Raw genomic sequence first — 18506 nt, 5'->3', positions numbered from 1 at the left:
CATCTTATTTCCAGACATCGTGTGTAGATCGTCAGTCGCATTGTTCATGTGTTAGTGGCGGGCGACTAAGCATTAACCTTGTTGTCGCTGCTAAAACCAGCCTGGCCTTTCCGTTGGCGCCAATGGGAGGACCCGGGATCATCAAAGAAGATCCCGGGGGAATGTGACCGATTTTCTATGTTCGATTCTTTTCACTCTTTCAACACCAAGCACTCACTCGGAAATTACAACTCGTTTACACGCAGAACCTGAGGCCGGAATAGTCTGTCACCAGCATCGCCATCTGCAATCCCTCTTTTCGCACGCGCATCCAGAGCTCGCGCTCTGAGCCACCGTTTCTTTGCACACGAGCATAGTCTCCTCGTCCAATATACACAATGGTTGACTGGCTTCGTCTCGCTATACCGTTTGCCTATCTTGGCATCCTGATAGGCTCGCTAGCCATATTTTCATCGCTGTACCGTAAACGAAAAGCAGGTACGTACTATCAGTTGCGCAATCGACCTGCAATAAATCTACTTTTTGCTAACCTAGAACTTTGACATAGCCAAAGCTTTATCCCTGGAGCCATGGTTCCCTTCACACCTCCAACGAGATATATACAATTCGCTGCTACATCTTGAGCAGCCCACGACATCGGGGAAGGAGAAGAAAGCCCCCGCTGTACCAGAGACTGTGTTGAAGGCTGCGCTCCTGCGTCGGGCCGCTGAGGATATTAAGCGAGTTATGGCCATCAGAGATCAAAAGCAGGCTCTTGCTTTGCTCTTACAACGAGGCAGTGTTGGTGACGACCTCTGGCAACGATTTACACGAGCAGAGAAAGAAATGGAGGATGAAGTTCGTGATGTGGTTCAAGAAGTCAGTTTCCATTTGCAATAAATAAAATAAGCGTGAAAATTTTCCATCTTCTGAATTTTTGGGCTAATCTTGTTTGCCTTAGGCCAACGCATATGCTCCCAACTGGGGTCAAGTTATCTTCCAGTCAGCCCGAGAAATGGACCAGAACAACTTATTCCGACAACGTATTGAGGACTACCAGAGCAAAGCCAGCGAGGAACGACAATGGTGGGACCGCAAGAAAGCCAGCATTCAAGAGGGATTCATGAAAGAACTGGACGAGGAAGAAGGTTCAAAGGCAGCCGGAAACAAGAACACCGAAAAAGCTGCTGCTCCAGCATCAACTACAGGCACAAGTGACGACGATGGGGTTTTGGTTGAATCTGAAGGGATAAACGTCACAAGTGGCACGAGCAGTGTCAAGAAGAAGAAGAAGGGCAAGAAGTGAGGGATTTAATGGAGTTTTTTTTTTGGTGCTTTTGACCTTGACAGTGCTGTAACATCGCGGTTGGCGGTCTTGTTTTATTCTGTCACATGTCTTTTATTCTTCTATTCTTCTTTTTTTAAGCCGTTTTCGAAGAATACATTGTAACACCAACAGGCCTTAGGGATGTTTAGAAATTTATGCTCCAGACAAAGCAGTCTAACGTTGATAGATGTTTGTTCCATCTTTAGGATATCTACATATTAATGGAGGTCAGATTTCAATTATGTAGCTATTATGCGTCCCAGAAGGCATCTAATATTGTACAATTGATTTTTGGAGATATGAGATATTGTACAAAGCCGCACAAATGCGAGAGTGGACTGAACTCTAACTGAGAGAAATTGTAATTATGTACATAGAACGAATTAACACATACTCTAGTGCTTATTATGAACTCGGTAAGCCATCAACCCTTGCACCCATTTCTTGCATAGCTGTTGTGATCTGCTCCTTGATATGGTCTGGGCCGGTCCAAGTACGTTCGATCACGGAGATAATAAGATCACCTAGAATTTCTAGCTGATACTGTTTTCGTTCGTCTTCGCTGAGTTCGTCAATGCTAAGCCCCTGCGCTTGTAGCGCTGATGCCTTTCGCTCTTCTAGAACTTGTAGTAATGTTTGCACGTTCTGTATATTTTCTTTGTGGCGGGGTGTTGAAGATAGCCGGCGTCTGGCCTTTTTCGGAGTGTTTCCGGGGATACCAGCCATGCTCGTGATTTGCAGGACTAGCATACGTGCTGTTTCGCTGTCCGGGTAATAGCCGAATATATCTCTCAGAGCATATAGTGAAACCAGAGTGCCGTAGAGGTCTTTGGATAGACAGAAGCAAAGGGTGATTTGGTCATAGAGCTCTTTTGAGAACTCCGCATGCGTCTGCTGTTTTGCGCGGGGATTGAGGCTTGTGTACCAGTGCATCATCATCGAGAACAGCTGGCGGACGGGTGGGAAGTTTGGATCGTATGGCATTCTGGATCTTCTGGATCGGTCATATTGAAGCTTGCCACAGTCCCAGAGGCAGGCAAAAGTCTCTAGATCTGGCTGGACCTGAGTGCTCATGGATTGGAACTGCTGCCAAAGGGGACCGATTCGGTGTTTGCGTAGCTCGGCATAGAGAAGATGATTCATGAAGTATGAGTTTGGGCGGATTTGGGAATCATCGAGACATTTTTCAAGATATCGAATCATACCATCGTCACCGCGACGGGTGTAATGAAGAAGCAAAATAGAGAAAGTCTCGATATTTGCCGGAGGAAGCGTCCTCTTTAGAAACTGGGGGACTCGAGGTTCCTCCGTCATTGAAGGAATTGAAGGTTTCGATGAATCTGGTGAAGGTTGTAGCCGGTTCCAGACAGTATCAATTCGATGTTGAATCATAGACCAGCCAAGTTGTTCAGCTTTGTCCCTTGATAAAGAACTTCCATGACGAAGCCAACCACTAATGATGCCATTGAGATGTATTGCGTCAGGTCGAACACCCCTTTCGAACATTAGTTCTACCACTGATGCGGCCGAATCAACCTCGCCCATGCCAATCAGCTTTTTCATCCAGCTGGCGTAGAAGAATTTATTCTGGAGGCGTCGGGGTAGAAAAGTGAGCGCTGACAGGGATATCTTATTGACATCTTCTTCTTTGATATTTGATGACTTCAAATGCCCTGCAAGGCCAATAGCTCTCGTAAATATAGCAGTAGAGTCATTTGCAGAGTCTCCCCCTGTAATCATCATATCCTTGAACACAGCTAGCGCAAGGTCAACCTTTCCATTGTGCAAGAGACCAATGCTAATTTCATCATAATCCCCCATTGTCATTTCCGAGCCCAGCAGAGTTCTGAGTTGAAGATAAATAGCCCAAGCTTTGTTAGTCGCGACCTTATCGGTTTGCTTTGTCCAGGCCGTAATGATGGGTATCAAAATTCGTGCAAAACGACATCCACGACTTTCACTATTTGAAAGAAAGGCAAATGCAATGTCTTGAGCTCTTTGTGGATCGCCGCTCGCTGCAAAAAGTCGGACCCCCATATTCCAATACGCATCTATGTCGCCTTCGCCACTGCTGATAAGGACTTGTTGTTCTTCCCACATTTGTAACGCTTTTTCAGTATCGCCTCCAGAATGCAATACTTCAACATATTCCAGTGTTTCATCCGGTGAGAGAGTCCTTCCGATAGACTTAAAGTCTTCCACAAGGACTTGCATATGAGTTAATTTGTTAGGTGTAGGCTGTGGACCTTGAACATGAGCCTTCCACAATGACCGAAGAACATCTGGTGGTAACGACTCTAGAAACGATGGGATGTTATTTTTACTGCGTTGATACCATCTCCATAGCTCATGTATATTCGATGTGTCCGGCTGGGTTATCGCTAGTTCGAGATAGTTTCTGAACCGATGTTCATAAGGATGACTTTGTGTGGGAACATTTTCCGTCTCAGTCGCTGCGACTGGGCAATCTGTCTCAATTAATGGTTTTCTAAGATCCCAACTGTCTTCTTCTTCCTTGGCCAACCCTTCAAACTCCTCCTTTATCATGTCGTCAAGCTCTTTGTCGAATACTTTTTCAAGTCCTGTACCCTCGCCAATGTGGGCCTCCTGGCCGTGTTCCGCTTCATATTTACGAAGAGCTTCAATAGCAAGTTTTCGATCCGGCTCTGGAAGATTTTGTATAAAAGGGCTGTCGACGTCAAACGGTCCCTTCTTCAAGCTTTCCAATTCACTGTCTAGCTTCGCCAGCTCGTCTTTCATATCCTCCCGATCAGCAGCATCGTCTGCATCAGGATCGATCTCAACTCTATTCTTGCTTCCAATGCTATCTTGTTCAAAGAAGCGAATCTTATCACCCCGCCCGACATTTCGAACATATTGCGATGGTGAAGCGGAGAATGGACGGCGGAGGAAAGAGGACCGTGTAATCAAGCATTTTTTGGAGCAGGCTGAATAACGATATCGCCAAGCTCCTTGAATAACCTGGCGGAGCATGAAGGATGCGTTCTCATGACATCGGCGAAGGCGTTGGAATATGCTGGTGGCGCAAATAGCAGCGTGATGTTGTGACGGTGACAAAAATAATTCTTTCCCAATATTGAGGAGCCGCAGCCATTTTCGGTTTAGCCCTGCCGATGCCGCGGAGCTCTGCCACTTCCTCCAGAGCTGTCCTAGATGGTTGTTTACTGATCCTCTATCGCCAATTGCTTAATCGTGCTGAACCATACCATGGAATTGGATGACGAGGAGTTGAATCTCCCAGGAAAAATTGATGGAGACAACCCAGTACGGTACTTTCATTTTCCGTACTTGCATACGCAGCGCTAACTGGGGAATAGGGTGTTTATATCTACAATCCAACGAAAGCAACCATAGATCACCTCGAGCCATCCCCAAAAAGACGCAAGACATCCAAAAGCGCAAGCTCGAGCTTACTGCCGAATAATGCCACATTAACACAATCGACGTTTGTGCCATTGCTTGACGGGAAAGAACCCTCGGAACTTGTTGAATCAAGGCAGTCTATTTTCCAGCAGCTATGGACATTTCAGGAACAGAGAAGCAAGGTTAGTAGCTGGAGATGAATAGGGCGGGACATGTTTTGATTTCGTGAAGGAGATATTAGAAGAGCTTGATTCCGGAATCCTGGAGGCTATATCGTCTTTTGTTGACACAGCCTCCCCAGAGCTGTAAGTTCAACGATCACTGCGGTGGTATGACACTAAACAACAAACTAGCTACGATGGACGTATTCCTACGTCTCTAGTGACCATTGGTTCGAACGTATCGGCCCTGCCTAGACTTTTAGACTCACTACACCAGCGTTTAACGGCGCAAGGCAGCGGTCAAGTGGTTCTGTTAGAATCAGGCGATGCTCCAAATTTAAAGGCCGTACTGAAAACAATTATAAGAATTGCTGTGACGAGTATCGAAGGAAATGAAGGGTATCAGCACATATTCACCCACAGACTGGTAGGATGGTAGCTATCATCAAGTGACAAGTTATTAACCCGTGCCAGGGCCCTCGAATGTTACCCTACGACCTCAATCTTCTTCATGAGTACGTTGATAAACACAAGTTAAGGTCTTTAGTTCTTGCATTTCGCGATAGTGAAGCTTTTGACTCGGGTGTGCTCAATGATTTGCTTTCATTGCTAAGGTATTATTCATCAAGATGAAATATGAATTTATGCTAACAAGTTTATAGCGCCTGGATTGACCGTATACCGTTTGTGCTACTATTCGGTGTTTCTACATCTGTTGAGATATTTGAAGCCAGACTTCCTCGGTCTATTGTTGCGTCACTTCAAGGTCAACACTTTGAAATCCATGACGCGGGTGATGCCGTTGATCGGATATACGAGGCATTGCAGACCAATCCGAATACAGAGTTATGGTTGGGACCGCATTTGAGTAAAAGCTTGTTTGAAAGATCAAGAGATTATTTTCAGAGTCCAGAAGAGTTTATTCGGGAAGTGAAGGTGTGTTGCTCCTATATTATCATGCGCATGGCTTCTAATGGACATAGTATGCATACATGTCGCATTTTTTCGCCAATCCTCTAAGTGTACTGCTCTCACCATCTGCGCCTCGGAAAACAGAGCTATCGGAAGCTATCCGCAATTTGAATTCTTTTCGAAGGTTCGTTCTGCTGATTACAGTTACAGACCTTGGCTGATCTAGCAAAGATTTTGCGAAGAACTCCTCGAGGCAGGCTACACGAGCCGAGTCCGAGACCTTTTGAATGATGACGAAGCTTTACTTAAAGAAGTGGACGGAGCCCTAGTCGCTGGTCAGTCACAAATGAGGGACCTTTTGCGCGCAGCAAATATGCTCCAGTCAATACAGACTGTGCTACAAACAAGCAAAGCAAGCAACAGAACAGAAATAATCCTTCCAAGTGTATCCGGAGATATACGGAGCTCATTGACCATTAGTGAAATGTTGACCACTATCAAGAAATCACACTCGGACGGGTTTGCCTGGATCTTGACAGCTGTTCGGGAAAGTAATGCAGCTTTTATTGATGTTGAACAGTACGAAGGGGAGCTTAATACAATGCTCAAGACACACGAATCAGAGATGCCGCTTCGCAGCAGCCACGATGATCAGAATTCTACAGTAGAAACGACCATTGTCAAATCTCGACTTAATTTGACAAAAGTTAAGAAACAAGTCTCTGCACAAGATATCGAATATACCGATCTTCTCGAACGATTTCTCGAGGAATTCGAGAAAAAGCTGGACACAACCTTTATCAATCCCCAAGATCTCTTCCTACACGAAGTTTTCCTCTTCGACATACGAAACCCACTGAAAGACACATTCGCACCACGAGCTAGATTCAGTGTCGAGCGCGCGTTGTCTAATCCATTTGATTATCTCACGTCGGCGTCTGAAGGAGCGGAAGCAAACTTGTCGGCGAACCAGCCAGAGACGGCTATACTTTACCAACTATATCTTGAATCGGGATCGCTGGTTAATGTGTTTGATTTATGGAAGGCATTTTCTACTATTGTTGCGAGTGACGAGAACGGCTCTTGCGACGAGCGAACAGCGTTGGTGCTTTTTTACCGAGCAACCTCCGAACTGAAAGCGTTGGGTATGATGAAAACTAGTCGAAAAAAGATCGATCATGTTAGCAAGTCAGCCTGGAAAGGTCTCTGAGTGGAGGGTGTGGATGCTGAAGCAGAAATTTACCGGGAAATGCATTAACATAGCATTATATCATATCACAACCAAAGTATAATACACAAGCTGAATAGTCATGACAACACCTTATACATGTAGTAATTTCATAGGTCTTGATCGATAACCGGTTGAATAATATTTTCATCACCAAGCGGCCTACCAGCTTCACCAAAAACCATAGCCTCTCTCCTCCGTCTACGAAGCGCTTGCTCTTCCAAGCTCTCGTCAGATAAGCGAAGTCGTTCTGCAACCCGACTCCTTCCAGCGGTATCATCACCATTGACCATCCACACATCACTGTCGACGTCATCTTGGTCCTCGTCTTCCAGCAAGGTCCATATCAAGCCGAATCTGCGGAGTTGCCGGACCGCTTCCATACTATTCAAAAGAGTCGTAACGATTGAACTCATCAATGTGTCATCAGACCAGTACGTTTTCATCAGTACTACGAGATCTTTGCCACGATAATCGCTGTCGTGAAGGCATGGAAAAGGGTATCGTGATAGCCACCGACGAATGATTCCAGCTTCCAAAGCGGCTGGGATGTTTTCAGCGAGGATTATATTCAACACTGCCAGTGCCTTTTTCTCGCCGGGTGGTCTTGTTTTAGGGAGGATAGGAGAATTTGTGGTTCCCGTTTCTTCGGTGTGTTCGGCTATGAAATTGCAGAGACAATCGATAAGGGCCTCAAAGGTAGGATGATCTTTGAGTCGTAGGGGTGAGGATGACCGAGCCACTTAATAGAGATGGTTAGTATAATGAATGAGCGGATCGACAATAGTACTACTTACATGCACGACTAGACACCAGAAAATGGATAGCCGTCAATGCCCGATCCCGTCGTTTTTTGTTTTTGCTCTTCAGATCTTCTAATAGAAGATCTCGAGATGCCTCCTTTGTAGCTCGTTCCGATAGAATACGAAGAGACCTAAATCGATCAGAATGATGCGCAAGATATCTTTAAAGGAAGTACACATACGCGCCCCGGAGCTCGTAAGTCGGGCTCTCGGTCAACTTCTGTAGAGTGTCAAGCTTGAGGGCTGCAGAGCGATTATAAGAATATAATTCACAAGATATGTGCTAGCCAGCATACCATCTTCAGTGCCCTGACTGATCATACGCTCGTCATTTTCATCGTGTCGGATTTCAGTCAATTTGCGGACCTCATACAGGTCTCGAATGACCCGGCGATAAGCAATAAAGCTCAAGGATGCTCCTGTGTGGACACCGTTAAGCAATTGGCTTTTTTAAGATAATAGTTAGGATGATACCTAAACATAGCCATAGAAGCGAAATGTTAGAGCGAAATGCCATACTAACATAGGCATGATTTCGTGCGGGCTACGAGGGCAGGTGCAGATGATGCGGTGGAGAGCTTCTACCATCTATCGGACTAGTACTAGTATGGTCTAATGCAGTGGAGACCTGATGGGGCCGGCAGAATTCTGAATTTTTTTTTTGTGTCGCGGGCGGTGAACAGTGCGGTTTTCAGCAGGAGCGTCGGTCGTCACTGTTGATAGTTGGTAGTTGATACCTCTGCAGAGCACAACCCATCGCCATGCCGCCCTCTCAGCTGAAACAGCTGAAGGCTTCTCTGCGTGACAGCGGTGTCATTCGTCCGCAGCAGTCCAAGAAAAAGCGTCGCCAGGATGAAAAGAGCGGCGCCAAAGCACACTCTCGCATACAGCGACAAGCGGCACTGCAACAAATCCGAGACCAATTTAATCCCTTTGAAATCAAGACGGCGTCTCGTGGTGCAAAGTTCGACGTGACAACAAGAGATGGCTCGTCCAAGGCAGGAGGCCAAGCCCGGCCTGGAGTGACAAAATCCTTGGGCGAAGAGAGGGTACGGTTGCAATCGTTTCTACTAGAGCACGGCTAATCGTTGTCTAGAGACGGGCGACCCTGTTGAAGGAGATGAATTCACGAAACAAAGTTGGCGGTATTATGGACAGACGGTTTGGTGAAAACGATCCCTCCATGACGCCTGAGGAGAGGGCCGCCGAACGATTTGCCCGGGAAAGCCAGCGCAAATTCAGGAAGGAGTCGTTGTTTAACCTTGAAGAAGACGATGACGAAGAAATGCAATTGACGCATATGGGGGAGTCTTTGTCTTTTGGAGGTCCAAAACGGAGCGATGACTTCGCAGAGGATGATCTCGAGGCGGAACAATCGTCTGAAGACGAATCAGGTCTAAAGCGCAAACGGGTCTTGGCTGTTGATGAAGTCGATGATATGGAGGGTCTAGCTTCTTATGGAAATGAAGATGGCGAGGAACTGCCGTTACGGAAAAAGTCAAAAGCCGAGGTTATGAAGGAAGTCATTGCTAAGTCCAAGTTGTACAAGCACGAGCGACAAAAGGCAAAGGAAGAAGACGATGACCTTCGAGCTGAGCTTGACCAGGGCTTGCCAGATCTCTTTGAGCTGTTGCGGGGTATCAAACCGGCGCCAAAGCCAGAAGCGCCCAAAGATGATTTCAGCTCGATGGACCCTGCTCGTGCCGCTCTTTTGAAGGGTAAAGAGAAGGGAGAGACGGATGCCGAGTATGATAAGCGATTAAAGCAGATGGCCTATGATAAACGCTCACAGCCCACGGACCGTACCAAAACTGAGGATGAGAAGGCGCAAGAGGATGCGCAACGATTGAGAGCCCTTGAAGCAGAAAGACTGCGCCGCATGCGTGGAGAGGAAGACAGCGAGTCGGAGGTTGAAAAGGCAGATGAAGAGCTAGAAGACGACGAAATGCCTGACGATGCGAAAGCTTTTGGTCTAGGCAATGCTGATTTAGAAGCTGAGGCCCGCTCGGAACTAGGTGTTGAAGATGAAGACGATTTCATCATTGACGAGGACCTTGTCGAGACGGACTCAAATGCTAACCTTTCTTTCATACAAAGCGACGAAGAGAGTGAAGAAGAAAGTGATTCTGACCAGGAAGACAGTGATGATGATGCACTGATGAATGAATTTGCGGACTCGACTGGTAACGACACTGGAGCAACAACAATTTCCATTTCCGCCAATGATGTTGCTAATAGTAAACTGGCTTACACTTATCCATGCCCAGAAAGTCATGATGAGCTCTTGACTCTATTGAAAGATGTCTCGGAAAATGACACCCCAGTAGTCATTCAAAGAATCCGAGCCCTCTATCATCCCCGCTTGAATGCTGAGAACAAGTCAAAGCTCGCTCGTTTTTCTGAAATACTTGTTGAACACGTTGCCTACATGGCTGACCAAGGGAAGAGGACGTCATTTGGAATCCTAGAAAACATGCTCCGTCATATTCATTCTATGGCGAAGAGTAACAGCGAACCGGTTGCCCACGCTTTCCGAAACCATCTTCGCAAGACCGCAGCAGAGCATCCTCTCAACCTATCACCCGGTGATTTAGTCATTTTGACTGGCGTTATGTCTATATTCCCTACGTCGGACCATTTTCATGCTGTTGTCACACCTGCGAATCTGTGCCTTTCGCGGTATCTCGGGCTAAGCTTTATTACCGGTCTCTCTGATCTTGCTACAGGAGCATACCTTTGCACTTTATCACTACAATTCCAGGCTCTCGCGAAACGATTCATGCCGGAGTTTATAAATTACTGCCTGAACGCCTTGAGCATTCTTTCGCCCTCAAAAATTGATCAAAACCTGGGCCCAGTCTTCCTTCGCGAACCCAAACAACCGCTGCGGTTGACATCCGCGAGTGGAACCAGTATAGAGAAACTCAATTTCTGGGACATCATCAGGAACGATATTTCCCCAGACTCCGCAGAAGCCTTCAAAGCATCGCTCCTCGGAATCTTTGTTTCCCTGCTAGAATCCGCCGCTGAGCTCTGGAGCAACAAATCCGCATTTGAAGAAATCTTCAGCCCAGTACAAACCGTGCTCAAGCAGCTGAAAAAATCCACTGCAAAGAAACTCCCATCCTCGATGGAACAAAAAATCACCTCCACTCTAGAAAAAATCAACAACCTATCCTCTCAAGCCTACCTCGGCCGGCGCCCGCTACTCCTCCACAACCACCGCCCTCTCGCAATCAAACAATCGATACCGAAATTCGAAGAAGACTTCAATCCAGACCGCCATTACGACCCGAACCGTGAACGCGCAGAACTCAACAAGCTCAAAGCAGAGCACAAGCGCGAGCGGAAAGGTGCAATGCGGGAATTGCGCAAGGACGCCAATTTCATTGCCCGTGAATCGCTGCGTGAGAAGAAGGAGCGTGATGCTGCGTATGAGAAGAAGTATAAACGACTCATAGCGGAGATTCAGGGTGAAGAGGGTAAAGAGGCGAAAGCTTACGATCGGGAGAGAAAATGGCGGCAGGGGAAGAAGTAGATTGTACATATCAATATATATCAGCGAATCCAAAATAAGTCTGCAATCCTATTACCAATTGATGCCAAGAAAAAGAAATATAATATCAAAAATATACAGTGAATTTCCAAAGCTAAAGAATATTCACTGGTTCAATTCCAGTGCTATAGACTGCAAATATGTACACCTCGTCCTCTGATCATCCGGAACAGTCTCCATCTTAGTCTGATTCGTACGAATAAATATCCGATTATAGTTATCCCCCCAAGAATCCCACTGCGGAGTGCCAGGTGCACGATGCGTATTCGGGTTATACGAGCGTATAAAACTCGTCCAATACCCCTGCATCACCGGCACAATAGCGCTATTATTTGTGAAATACGACGCCGGCGGCGTTGAACTCACATACTGTGGGCCCCATATCGCGTTAGTCTCAATCGTATGCTGCGTGCCGTACCCTGATGTCTCGGCGTTGTAGTCTGTCACCGCGTAGTGATAGTTCCAGTTACTCCACGCCGTGGAAGGGTGAGCGTTGAACGCCGTGGAGAGGTAGATGCCGGGACAGATATACCGCATTTCGCCGTAAGCGTTGGATACACCCTGCCAGTAGTCCCCGGCGGTTGGATAGACGGGGTCGTCGGGGCTGGTCAGGTAGATGGAGTTGATTTGGTTTAATTGGGCAGTGGTGATGGTTGGGAAATTGGCTTGGATAAATTGATCAGCCTGGTCTACCGAGGATGTATTTTTTGGCGGGAATATGGTGCCTTCGTTGGTATCGTCGCCGAAGATGACGGGTACTTTCATGAACTTTCCCTGGCCGAAGAGTCGCTCGGTGTAGTCTGGCACGAGGTCATGGTCAATTGTTGGGCTGTAGGGGTACAGCGGGGCCAGAGTGTTGCCAGGGAATGGAATGCCGTAGTTTTCCTGCTGTAGGGTGTTAAGTTCGAGATTCCGTAGACAGGAGAAGGTGTCTACAGTTCCGGCACAGCCGGTGCGCGTGGTGAGATTGTCGTAGGCGAACTGGCTTTCTGCAACGGTGGCCTGGGAGCCGAAGGACTGAGACTCGGCAGCAGAGGCGTGGAAGAGGGTGTTCAGTATTCCGCTGCCTCCGTATGCAGTGAGAAGCAGGGTGATTGCGCCGGCGCCGGCGCTGTCACCGCCGATAGTGACGTGGTTTGGATCACCACCGAACTTGCCAGTCAGAATTCGTTCGTACTTTAGTCATAGGAGAAAAGCACTTACAATAGCAATATGCTCGTTAGTCCACTCCAGGGCCTTGATGATATCTTTCAGGCCATTATTCAGACTACCTGCCCACTCGACCTCCTTCGAGGCCAGAAAGCCGTACGGGCCAACACGGTAATTGAACGTGACTACGAGGATGTTGAAGCCCGAAGCCATGACAAGACCACTGCCATCGTAATCCGCATTGGAGTTTGCATTGAACCCGCCGCCCTGGATAAAGAAATACACCGGCAGCAGCTCCTCTGTCGCGTTGGTCGGCGCGTATACATCCACGAATAGACAGTCTTCCGACTGGTTTCCAGGAATCGGATACGTGCTTGTCGCAATGCACATTGGACCATGCTGAATCCGTCAGCTTACTGCACACTTATTGGATATTGAGGGATCACATACGGTAGTAGCACTTTGAACGCCTAGTTCTATGATAGGGTCCTGCGGCGGCGCAAACCGCAATTGGCCGACAGGGGCAGCAGCAAAGCGCATACCTTTCCAGAACGACACGCCATTGTCTTGGTTAACACCCTGGTAGGAAGTATAGCCCAAGTTCTTGACACTGTTGTCCTCCCCGGCAGAGGCAACAGCTGCCAGGCAGAAGGAAACGACGACGACGACCAGCTGCATGATTACAGTTGGGACGACTGCATACTGCCGTTACAGAAGTGTAGAGAGGGAAATACAGGCGGGCCATTTTGAAAGACACGCGGTTCAGCGAGATCCTTTTATTTAGCGATATCGACTCAAGCCCCTCTCGTGTAATCCTCCTGGGAATGGGGATACGATGGTGCTCCTCCACCAGGAATGACCCAGAAGCAACATGCCAGCAGCCGGAGTAGGGAACAATGCTCTCGCCTTTCGCCTTTCGGCAAAAGACAGAAATCGTCACAAAGGCAACTAGGGGGAGTGACTAGGCGTGGTGTGTGCGGGGGGCAGCGCAGACTAGCAGTATTCATCAAGGGGGCATGACAATCATGACTGGGAATGACCAAAAATATCGGAAGGTCCTCGGGTGCGTGCAGAACCTATAAGGCTGCTGGGAGCAGTTGGAAGTGCATCGTCTGATATGCACCGGCCAATCTGGGCCAGCGCCAGACTCTCAATCGCGCAAATTAATCAACGGCCAATAATTGATAATTGGGCTGTATGTGTGGCTCGCATCTGGGGTGCTCGAAGGGATAAGAATCAGATCCGCCGATTCCACTCCGATCCAGCCTGGTAACAGCACAATAGCACAACAGCAGGACTTGCACAAGGATGCCGGATATTATTTAATATTATGCAATCTTGTTTAATCTTGTTTAATATCATTTAATCTTATTTATTGGGCATACTGCAAATTCGCTACTATCTTTAATTAAATCCATATTGTAGTGTTTATGATTATGGTTAAGACGAGAATCGCATCAGAGGGCAAACAAATAGGGCTAAACCCGCTATCGACAAGGACAACGTTAGTGTATGCTGCGATTAGCCGTTCTGTATACATCGACATGGTCTCCTGCAGGCGAGGCTGTGGAGTGGCTGAAAAATATGGCCAGGTCGTCATGCTCCCCGCAAGTTTTTTCCCCGCGACTACTGCATGGGTATGATGCTGAAGCAGTCATATGATATGCGAATATTGAGGTCAGCCCATTGGTCTGCAGTACTCTGTACCACGGTGGCTGGGATATAAAAATGAGCGTCGGCTCTAGATCTATGGCCGCGACGAGAGGAGTCGGCGAGTCGGTGAAGGAGGGAAAATATTTTGAGGACAAAGAACGCCTCTGGCTGATCGTGTGCGGCATTGCTGGTCATGCGATGTTGAACTAGTATGTTATCACTAGGGCTTAGCGAGCGAGGCTACTGGACAGCGTATACTTAGTACTATAGTAGTGACCTCCCCACAGTCTATACAAGCGTTTCTATGACTCTACCCCTCATGTCGTAGGCTTAAATATAATGGAAGATCCAATCAGATACAGAGTGATGTAACTGAACCATGAATTACGTGTACACTTGAGAGTGTCATTCAAAAGATGTGGTAGAACTTGATAATACTTTTTAATTTAAAATAATATTTTACCTCGAACTTAAATATAATAAACATGACAAAGATAGCAAATACGATTAATACAATAAATATGATTAATATTTATGTATTAAATTTAATACCTACAGGCTTAGACCTTAGTCACGACTTCAGTTTGGATCCTTCCTCTTGTCCCTAAGCAGCAGTTGATGAGATACATGTTTATATGCCTTTTATTGTGTTGTATATCCCATCATGGCGGCGGCTTGGCAATTAGGCGGCCGCCGACCGCCGCCCTTTAATTAATGTTTGCTGCTAAGCGGCTAGCGTCGCCTCAGCGCTAAATTTATCTCTGCAAACAAAGCTTGATCTTCTTTGTTGTTGAAGCTGGATATCTTGCGTGAATCCCACCACAGAGCGGCGCTGTCTCCCCCAGGTCCTGTGTTGGAAGGACAGATCTCGAGCATCCATTCTTTCACCCCCAATTGCGAAATGACCGAACCGACCTCCGACGACGAGCTTCGAGATGACGAGCCCACGTCTGCCCCTCCAGACCAGTCCCCGGACAGTATCCTTCCGCGAGACCGTCAGAAGAGAACACACAGCTACAATTATGCCTACGAGAAGTCGATGAGCCAGACTGAGGCAAAGCTTTTCTATCAGAGACATCGGGCATCACTGGGCCAGGATGGAGACCCAAGTCACAGCCCCAACTTGTCCCACCTTCCTTCATCTCAACGGCCTGACGATACTGCGAGTGTCGCCTCCTTCAGAAGCAGCCAGGGCATCCCTTCATCTTTGAATCTGTACGATATGGGAAACAGCGTGCGAGATACAGCGAATGCTCCTCCATTTGGGAAAATACACGAAGCAAGCCTGTTGGCAGTTGAGCAGTCGGCTCGGAACCACGCTATCCCCGCTGGGTTCTTGCATGGGTACAAACCACATATCCCCGTCTTTCAAGGCGCCTTAGGGGCCGGAATAGGAGTCGCCCACGGAGCGGATGGCCTCTCCTCAGGGAATGATGCTATCACGGCCGAATTGGAGATTGTATGCCATAAGATTCACAATTTGTTGGAGCGCAGAAATAAGTACATGCAGCTTTCTCTGCAGATGCCGGGTTGCAATCCTAACGATACTCCTGATTGGCGTATCTACCCACCTCCTCCAGAGCCGGCCTGGGATAACGAAGCATCTAGTACTAATTTGATGGGCCAAGAGCAAGCAGCGGAGTCGACATCCCGTAAGAGACGCAAGATGGGACAGGATATTGGAGAAGACTTCCACATGGATGAGCTCATGCCCCTGCCTGGACAATCGCAGTTAACATTTCGGTTGGATTCCTCCAGTGTCTACCAAGTCTATGAGAGTTCCGAGTCAAAGGATCCATTAGTTCGCCTTCCATCTCTGAGAGATTTCTATGTGGATCTAGATGCTATCACTGACGTATCTACCGACGGGCCAGTGAAGTCATTCGCGTTTAGACGGTTGTCGTACCTCGAGGGGAAATTCCAGCTTCATACTTTGCTAAATGAGTATCAAGAACTGGCAGACAGTAAAAAGGTGCCGCACAGAGATTTCTATAACGTTAGAAAGGTGGACACCCACGTGCATCATTCAGCTTGTATGAACCAGAAGCACCTTCTGAGATTCATCAAAAGCAAAATGAAGAAATCGCCGGACGAGGTTGTTCTTTTCAGAGACGGAAAACACTTGACTTTGAAAGAAGTATTTGAAAGTATCAATCTGACTGCTTATGATCTCAGTATTGACACGCTTGATATGCACGTACGTATTTCGAATCCCCCATTTTATTATTGTAGTTTCTGATGTATTTTCATCCCAGGCCCACAAAGATTCCTTCCACCGCTTTGACAAGTTCAACTTGAAATACAACCCTGTGGGGGAGTCCCGTCTTCGTGAAATCTTCCTCAAGACAGACAATTATATCAAGGGTCGATATCTTGCTGAGATCACGAAGGAGGTTATTTCCGATTTAGAATCGAGTAAATACCAGATGGTCGAATGGCGAATCTCAATATATGGAAGGTCAATGGAGGAGTGGGACAAACTGGCTGCATGGGTTATCGACAACAAGTTATTCTCACCGAATGTTCGCTGGCTCATTCAAGTTCCTCGCCTTTATGACGTATACAAATCTAGCGGCATGATGCAGAATTTCGAGGAGGTTATCCAGAATGTTTTTCAGCCACTGTTTGAAGTGACGCAGGATCCCTCTAGTCATCCGAAACTACATATTTTCCTCCAACGTGTGATCGGATTTGACAGTGTTGATGACGAAAGCAAGGCAGAACGTCGGATTTATAGAAAGTACCCGATACCCAGAGACTGGAATACAACCCAGAACCCTCCTTACAGTTACTGGATCTATTTCATGTTCGCAAACATATCGTCACTCAATATCTGGAGGCAGCAGCGTGGCTTCAATACATTTGTCTTACGGCCTCATTGTGGCGAGGCAGGAGACCCAGATCATCTTGCTGCTGGTTTTCTGGCTTGTCACAGTATTAGCCACGGAATACACCTCAAGAAGGTCCCCTTGTTGCAATACCTCTATTACGTCGATCAAGTAGGCATTGCTATGTCGCCTTTGAGCAACAATGCCTTGTTTTTGACATACGACAAGAACCCGTTCGCAAGCTTCTTTAGAAAAGGCTTGAACGTTTCTCTTTCAACAGATGATCCCCTCCAATTCGCTTTTACCAAAGAGCCTCTTATGGAAGAATACGCCGTTGCAGCACAGATATACAAGCTTAGTGCCGTGGACATGTGCGAATTGGCTAGAAACTCCGTCCTCCAGAGCGGCTTCGAGCTAGCTTTAAAACAAAGATGGCTCGGTTCTCAGTGCTACTTGCCTGGTGTTTCCGGAAATAACGTAGGCAAGAGCAATGTACCCGATCTCAGGGAGGCATTCAGACACGAAACCCACCTCGGTGAACTAGCTTTGTAAGTTTCCCGTCTTCCATTAGCCTTGATATTTAGGGCACTTGCTAATTTGACCTTAGGATTGAAAGGTACGCATTTGCAGGCGGCTCATCAGCAAACACAAGCTCAGTTCAAGGGTTCACAATGTCCCCCTCCCGTCAAGATTCCCCTCTCCAGTCTCACACATCCCAAACCCAAAGCCAGTCTCCAGTCCTGCATGCTACTAGTCTCAAGGGAAACTGGGTTTCCATGCAGCCTGACTCGCAATTAGTGCCGTCCGACCTGGTTGGTTCTGGTAGCTTACCAGAACAGAGAATCATACCTGGACTGGTCGCAGCGACCAAGACGACTAAAACAGCGCCTCCCAAATAACACCAACCATTAACGCTATCTCCCTGGCATTTATATTATAGACTTCGATGTTTATTCAAATAATAATCACACTAAATATCTTTATATTTTTCCATTTAAGTCCGGATACGCAGACTTCGCCTTCAGCAATCCATTTGTATGCTTCAATTATTTGAATAACCTTAAAATATGGCTTGAACGCCTTTCTCTTAGGGTTAGGGTACGGTCATGTTTGCAGGCTCCACCTTCACCCATGTCCTTCGAGGCTACTTCCCCCCGTGCCTTGTCGGAAGGTGGCTTGATTTCTCCTTCTTCCACCATTCTTCTACTCTGATGCATGAGGCTCATCTAGTTCAAGACTTCTGGCACTCTAGAGACCCCCAAAAATGTCGGTTGTATCGACATCTTCACGAGCACCCCTTCAATACAAAGTTACCAGGCAGAATCTACATTGGAGCGTCGCGTTTCTACTTGTCAACCTCGAGGGCGGCGTGACAAAACGAAAGATGCAAAACTTCTGCCTTTCTCTCTCAGCCATCAGCACCACCAATTTGTTCTCCCTTGTCCATCAGGACTCTCATCAACACATCTACTCAATGACTCATCAACTCAACAATCTACTCGACTCTCCTCTATACTTTGCACATC

At 47.2% G+C, this 18506-nt stretch overlaps 7 protein-coding genes across 7 annotated transcripts; 4 read left to right on the top strand and 3 right to left on the bottom strand.

The window, feature by feature from the left end:
- Nucleotides 1-118: 118 nt before the first annotated feature.
- BGW36DRAFT_375657 (pre protein translocase subunit Sec66) lies at nt 119-1552 on the top strand. The gene is made up of 3 exons (XM_046215792.1): nt 119-477; nt 548-858; nt 941-1552. The coding sequence occupies exons 1-3, from the start codon at nt 378-380 to the stop codon at nt 1283-1285; spliced, it is 756 nt and encodes a 251-aa protein (XP_046074847.1). The 5' UTR covers nt 119-377; the 3' UTR covers nt 1286-1552.
- Nucleotides 1536-4369, bottom strand: BGW36DRAFT_375656 (pentatricopeptide repeat protein). The gene has a single exon (XM_046215791.1). The coding sequence runs from the start codon at nt 4298-4300 to the stop codon at nt 1712-1714; it is 2589 nt and encodes an 862-aa protein (XP_046074846.1). The 5' UTR covers nt 4301-4369; the 3' UTR covers nt 1536-1711.
- A 123-nt stretch (nt 4370-4492) lies between these two features.
- Nucleotides 4493-7037, top strand: BGW36DRAFT_141607 (putative origin recognition complex subunit 3). The gene is made up of 8 exons (XM_046209442.1): nt 4493-4591; nt 4645-4872; nt 4922-4995; nt 5044-5278; nt 5326-5465; nt 5514-5787; nt 5835-5947; nt 5995-7037. Exons 1-8 carry the CDS (start codon nt 4535-4537, stop codon nt 6971-6973), a joined length of 2100 nt encoding a protein of 699 aa, XP_046074845.1. The 5' UTR covers nt 4493-4534; the 3' UTR covers nt 6974-7037.
- Nucleotides 7038-7101: 64 nt separating this feature from the next.
- On the bottom strand, nt 7102-8311 carry BGW36DRAFT_292977 (uncharacterized protein; the record flags this gene model as incomplete). The annotated part of the gene is made up of 5 exons (XM_046210951.1): nt 7102-7733; nt 7789-7925; nt 7977-8037; nt 8091-8213; nt 8269-8311. 5 exons carry the CDS (start codon nt 8309-8311, stop codon nt 7102-7104), a joined length of 996 nt encoding a protein of 331 aa, XP_046074844.1.
- A 244-nt stretch (nt 8312-8555) lies between these two features.
- On the top strand, nt 8556-11332 carry BGW36DRAFT_291172 (putative rRNA maturation protein; the record flags this gene model as incomplete). Its single annotated transcript, XM_046210820.1, has 2 exons — nt 8556-8843; nt 8891-11332. 2 exons carry the CDS (start codon nt 8556-8558, stop codon nt 11330-11332), a joined length of 2730 nt encoding a protein of 909 aa, XP_046074843.1.
- Nucleotides 11333-11393: 61 nt separating this feature from the next.
- On the bottom strand, nt 11394-13413 carry BGW36DRAFT_141588 (putative triacylglycerol lipase). The gene is made up of 3 exons (XM_046209441.1): nt 12950-13413; nt 12554-12898; nt 11394-12502 (listed from the first exon to the last, which is right to left on the bottom strand). The coding sequence occupies exons 1-3, from the start codon at nt 13175-13177 to the stop codon at nt 11456-11458; spliced, it is 1620 nt and encodes a 539-aa protein (XP_046074842.1). The 5' UTR covers nt 13178-13413; the 3' UTR covers nt 11394-11455.
- A 1640-nt stretch (nt 13414-15053) lies between these two features.
- On the top strand, nt 15054-17532 carry BGW36DRAFT_292912 (AMP deaminase; the record flags this gene model as incomplete). Its single annotated transcript, XM_046210945.1, has 2 exons — nt 15054-16349; nt 16408-17532. 2 exons carry the CDS (start codon nt 15054-15056, stop codon nt 17530-17532), a joined length of 2421 nt encoding a protein of 806 aa, XP_046074841.1.
- Between the last annotated feature and the right edge of the window lie 974 nt (nt 17533-18506).

The sequence above is a fragment of the Talaromyces proteolyticus genome, assembly GCF_021365285.1.
Source record: "Talaromyces proteolyticus strain PMI_201 chromosome Unknown BGW36scaffold_4, whole genome shotgun sequence".
NCBI classification, from domain to species: domain Eukaryota; kingdom Fungi; phylum Ascomycota; class Eurotiomycetes; order Eurotiales; family Trichocomaceae; genus Talaromyces; species Talaromyces proteolyticus.
The sequence above is the reverse complement of the archived record's forward strand: the minus strand, read 5'-3'. Positions and strand labels throughout refer to the sequence as shown.